We start from the raw sequence: 5,852 nt of genomic DNA, 5'->3' as shown, positions 1-5,852 counted from the left end.
ACATTTTTCTTTTTTTCCAAAAGTAATTCAACCGTCACACATTCAAGAAGATTCTCCACCACCCTAGACATTTTCTCCACTTTTTTATAACAAAAAGTTTTATCTATGTACAAGGCCACACCACCCCTCCCATCTTATTCTCTGTTTGTGCATACCAAGTCGTACCCATCAAGGTCAAAAGCCACTCCCCTTGCATTGTTAATCCAGGTTTCAGAAATAGCAATTATATTAAAAGAATGTTTTAGACTACTAAGATACTGTTTTATACTCTGAAAGTTTGCGTATAGACTTCCGCTATTAAAGTGAATTAGTGATAATTTGTTTTCAGTCTTGACTTTGCTGTTAAACTGCTCATCCGTGTAATACTTGCAGTTATTTTCAGAGTTCTTGAAAAAGTTTTTTTCAGGGTCAAAGCCATCATCCAGTTCATGATAATGAATTTCAGTGTCTCCATATGTGTTCAGTTCCAGATCCAGTCCCTCAAAAACTATTAACTTCTGTAACAAATCACTTGCCTCATATCGTCCATGGGTCATGCTTGTTGTTGGTGGTTCCAGAGCTCATCTGCCATCGCAGATATCAATATACCTGCATGTTTCACACCGCTGAGGGTCCAGTGGCCCCTTCATACTCTCCTTGCCTTGGCGAGCTGGTCATGGGTCCAGGATTCTGGTTCCGAGGTCAGGTCACCAGTTTGTCGTATTGCAGAAACGCGATTTCTCCTCTCACCCTAGCCGCTCTTAACATCGGCATCAACTCTCTTCTTCTCTTCCTCACAGACTCGGGGTAATCTTCGTTGATGTAAATATTGGTTCCCTTAAGCTTCTTTGCTTGCTGCAGAATGTTTGTCCTATCTTTTTCTTTCATCAACTTAACCATTACCGCCCTTGGTCCCCGATCAGAAAGTTTCCCGACTCTGTAAACCCGTTCCATCTCTATTTCTTGATGAATTTGCAGTTTGTCCTTTAAAATCTCCTTCACCTTACACTCCACTTCCGTCCAGCTTTCTCCAGCTGTCTCCTTGATTCCCTCGAAGATCAGGTTTTTTTGCTTGGACTGTGCTTCCAATTGCTCCATTTTATACAAACTCGTTTTTATCTCCTGCATTTCTTTGGTCATGTCGTCGAGTCTCTTGTTATTTGTCTCCATAATTAGTTTCACAAAGCCTTGGAAACTTTCTTGCTGTTGGCACATAAGCGCGGTGTACATCAGCTTCTGCTGATTCAACATCTCAGCTACTTGCGCCGCTGAAATAGAATCTTCTTCCGCCTCAACATCCTCGCTCGCTTCTGGTTTATTAGCTCTTTTCCCTCTTGGAAGCATTTTAATAGTTGTAGAATTTGTTCAAAGACTTGAAAATGTAGAAGATGTGAAAAATCGTAGAACAGACAAGAGGAGCAGTAAAGACGTCTGCTCTCGCTGCAACCCGGAAGTGGTATTCATTCCACAAATACAATTGTGAAGTTCGCAGACAACACCACTGTAGTGGGTCTCATCTCAGAAAATGATGAGACTGACTACAGAGAGGATATCCAGCACCTGACATCAATCTTGTCCTGAACACCAATAAGACTAAGGAGGTCATTGTGGATTATAGGAGGTTCAGGAAGACAATACATGCTCCACTTCTCATACACGGGGAGATGGTGGAGCAAGTGGATAACATCAAGTTCCTGGGCATCCACATCACATCTGACCTGACCTGGTCTCTGAACACATCCTACCTTGTGAAGAAAGCCCAGCAAAGGCTCTTCTTCCTCAGGAAGCTGAAACATGCTGGTCTCTCCTCTCAGTTGCTCACAGACTTCTACAGAGTGACAGTAGAGAGAGCATCCTCTGTCTCAGTGCGACCGTGTGGTACAGGAGCTGCACTGCAGGACTTGACCCGGGTGGTGAGAACAGCTCAGGGCATCGTAGGGAGTCCTCTTCTGGATCTGGACTCACTATACACTGACCGGATCCAGAGGAGGGCCAGACGGATTGCTGCAGACCCCACCCACCCAGGCAACAGTCTGTTTGTGCCCCTTCCATCCAGGAAAAGGTACAGGAATAAAAAGACTAAAACAAACAGACTGAGACACAGCTTCTTCCCCAGAGGTGTGAAATCAATCACCCCCCTAAACCCCAGTCACACACACATCTTCCCCCCTATGGACAGACACAGACAGAACCCTGGAACTCTGCAGCCACACACCCATGCTTACACCTCTTCCTAAAGACTGAGATTTGCACTGAGCTGCACCTTATAATGTTACTACACTCTTTTGCTGCTAACATGCTGCTGACCTGATTAGGTCCCATACATCCCTTTTTGTTTGCTCATAGTTTTATATTGACTTATACAATTTTGTGTTATGTAAATAATGTGTCTTTTAAGCCAAGAGCTGCTGGAAAAATTTTTTCGTTGTGCTATACATAATGACAATAAAGATTCTTGACTCTTGACAAATGAGGTCAATTAAAAGGTTGATAAGGAGACATAAGAAAAAGAACAAAGGAGTGTAGGAGGGCGGGAGCACAATGAGAGGAGCACTCAGAAAGGACTGTACTTTAAGCAAGAGACAAAAACCTTTTGTGACACCCGTAGAAGAAGCATATACACTATAAATAGAGAACTTACAGCAGAGAGCCTTCTGCAGGCGTCTGAGTTTCATGGCTGTTCGGTAGGCTGAGAATCGAACATTGTTCAGATCAGCTGGGGAAAGAACGCAAGAATGAAGATGAAACAGAGTTCAGGATGAAGAAGGAGATGGTGGAGTCTCCTACATCTACTAATTGTACTGAATTACATTGGCTCAACCAAATGTTTACAGCCTCATAATATCATTCAATGGTGTAGCATAATATGAAGTGATATTGCTTATTGCTTCACAGTAAGCTCATGAAGTTAAAAGAAGACATGAATTATAGTTACATTTAAACAGAGACAGTGCATGTGAAAGAATGCATTTTACCCAGAGATTGGTAGAGCTCAGCCATCTTGGGATGGTCCCAGCATGTTGTCTGGGTCTGGTGGCTGCACGGTGGCAAAAAGAGACAGGATGGTCAGATGCCAAGCTGATCAAACAGATCATATTTCAAAACTGTGTCTATTATATAGGAAGGCTAAGGACAGCCCTCCCTGAAATAATCATAAAAATATTAAATTGAAACATTTAATAAATTTGATAGTTAATTTAAAGCAGTAGCTAATACAAAATGTAGATAATTTGGCAACTGTACATGGAAAGCTAGTCACTGAAAAATAATGGGCTGTGTGGGTTGCACCTGTAGCAGCTATATCAGTTACTGATAAAGAACTTTAACACAGTTTAAAATAGCTGTAACTGTAAAAATGTATTCCCTGATAAAATCCATTAACTTCATGTTCTGTATTTGAGTTCCTTGACAGAAGTCTACAGCCAAGCTAACTAGTCTACTTTGATGCAGCCGTGATCTGAGCTAAATGCTAACAACAGTGTTGCAATGTTCTTCTAATATTAACCTCTATGCTTACATTACAGATTACATGTTGAAGAGCGTATATTTTTCAGCAAAACCTAAAATCATATTAACAAGTGTCCAACAATTACATTAAACAAAATATAATTAACACAGCTTATTGGAACAATGTTACCAAATTCATACAGATGTGATGTTTAGAAGGAAGAAAGAAAAGAGGCAGTGGATGAATAAGAGATAGATGGTCATTCTCCCCTTGTAACTGTGGCTCGCTACTCACAGTAGACTCAACTGTGTATTTACTGTATGTGCCTGTGTTGGAGACATGCAGATAAGGTGTACGAATGAAAGGGAGTCCGTGTGAATGACCTGTGCCTTCAGAGCATCAATGAGGGATGTTGTACTTGGTGAAATAAAGCACTAAAACAATATAATAAATTGGTACATGTAGACATAGAAGCAGTTAGAATAATGAGATTTTTTACTTTTGCATGTCATCCTATTACTTTAAATATGGTGTCAATATTTGCTGCAGTTTTACAAAAGCCAACTCTCCTTATATGTTCTCCGGACATTTTCTGTTCAGTCCCAGCTGAAATTGATGATTTGAGCTCTGCTTTGCATTTTATGGCATCTTTAACACCTACTTTGTGTTGAAATGTCACCTACAAATCATCAAAACTCTACTATTATTAAAAGGCAGCAAAAATGAATGCTCTTAGTGTAAAGCTAAGAGCGGCTTTACCTGGTCATTAGTTCCACTCAGCTACTATGGAAGGGATTATTTGACACTATGAGGAAAAAGTTCACAACTAATTCCACCTCTATTAATAACAAATTGCATCTATTTTAGCAGAATAAAAGTCTCTCTCAATAAAGAGTGACTGTAAAATGGTGTTAGGTAGACACTGCTATAAATGTGAAGGTAATGTATCAGCTGCCTGTGTACATAAAGCTAATGGGAGCTACATATCTTGTCTGTTTCTCTTTTGGTCAGAGAAGCTAATGGGAGCCACATATCTTGTCTGTTTCTCTTTTGGTCAGAGAAAATCAAATTTGATGAGTCTTTCACAGAAAACAAAAAAATTGTGGAAAAGAAATGTCTTAGCGCCTTCTACTTTATACGCCAGGTGGCTAATGCTACACCGACACGCCTAATGCTACACCGACATTAGGTGAGAGGCAGGGGCCACCCTGGACAGGTCGCCAGTCAATCATAGGGCTGACATGTAGACAAGCAGCCACACACACTCACTCCTACGGGCAATTTAGAGTCGCCAATCAACCTAAGCTGCATGTCTTTGGACTGTGGGAGGAAGCCAGAGAGAACCCACGCAAAGTCCCAAACTCAACCCCAAAACCTTCTTGTTGTGAGGCGACAGCACTAACCACCGTGCTGCCTGGTGGCAATACAACACAGTGGAAATTCAGGTGATTTCATACTCAGTTTCTTTATTACTTTTATTAATTCTATGATTTGTGTAATTAAATAAACATCTCATTACATTTCAATATTTTTATCTAAAAAACATATATAAAAACAGTTTCCCTTCAAAATTCAACTCAGAAGAGTTCCCTCAACTGTATGTCAGATTGTTAAGGGCCAGTGTTGCAAAAAACATTACAATGACCAAGAACGTTGTGGCAAAGAAAACAAATGGCTAAAAGAAAAAAAAAAAGCAAAGCTGTTTACGTAAAGCGCAGTGCTGCTGAGGATGCCTCCATGCGGTTTTCTCTTTTTCTGGCCTTAGGCATGTTGGTACACAGTTGCAACCCTAGCCAGCTTGTTAAGAGCACACATCAAGTTGGTCACACACAAGCGCTCCTGCAGTTTACCTCTGTTTGAAAAGTATGTACAAATAATAATCCATATATTGTTTTTTCCCTTCATTGCCTTTGTTTTTCTTTCTTCTGCCTCTGCTTCTCTCCCACATTCCCACTCCAGACAATGAGGAGAGGGGTCTCACGGTGAAGAGCTACTTAAAAAAAATCCTCTGAGCTCAGAGTCTGTGCAAACAGTAGCTCAGGCACTCAGCTCGTCATTGGCGTGCCCCTCCAGGGTACTCGGACTAATGCTTCTAATAACCGTGCAGCATGCAGCATCAAACAAACAGTTGCTTTCAGCTCAGAAATATACAGTAAGCATCTGACTGACAAGCCATGTGGTTTGATCTGCTAATTTAGAAAGAAAAATTATTTGATAACATTTAATGCATAAGGCAGGTGGTTTTCTTATTGGTCTGTGCCATAGATCGCCACTGTTGTCCGAAAATTATAGGAAAAACAAACAAAAAAACAAAACAAAACAAAAACACCAGTGAACCATACCACTGCACTGGGTGACATCCTTGTTCCTCACTAAAAATGTCAAACAAGGGCTCCAAAGAAATTCATCATTACAGTATAAGCAA

General features: G+C 40.8%; 1 protein-coding gene across 1 annotated transcript in view; it reads right to left on the bottom strand.

Annotated features, from left to right (window-relative positions):
* Positions 1-5,852, bottom strand: part of LOC109968814 (dystrophin-like) — a 345,011-nt gene that overhangs the window by 52,404 nt on the left and 286,755 nt on the right. Inside the window, 2 exon segments of the mRNA XM_020615347.1 lie at positions 2,621-2,695; positions 2,955-3,016. Of these exon segments, the coding sequence (XP_020471003.1) occupies positions 2,621-2,695; positions 2,955-3,016 (137 nt within the window).

This window comes from Monopterus albus, unplaced genomic scaffold, assembly GCF_001952655.1.
Source record: "Monopterus albus unplaced genomic scaffold, M_albus_1.0 scaffold163.1, whole genome shotgun sequence".
NCBI classification, from domain to species: domain Eukaryota; kingdom Metazoa; phylum Chordata; class Actinopteri; order Synbranchiformes; family Synbranchidae; genus Monopterus; species Monopterus albus.
This window is presented reverse-complemented; position numbering and strand designations above follow the sequence as displayed.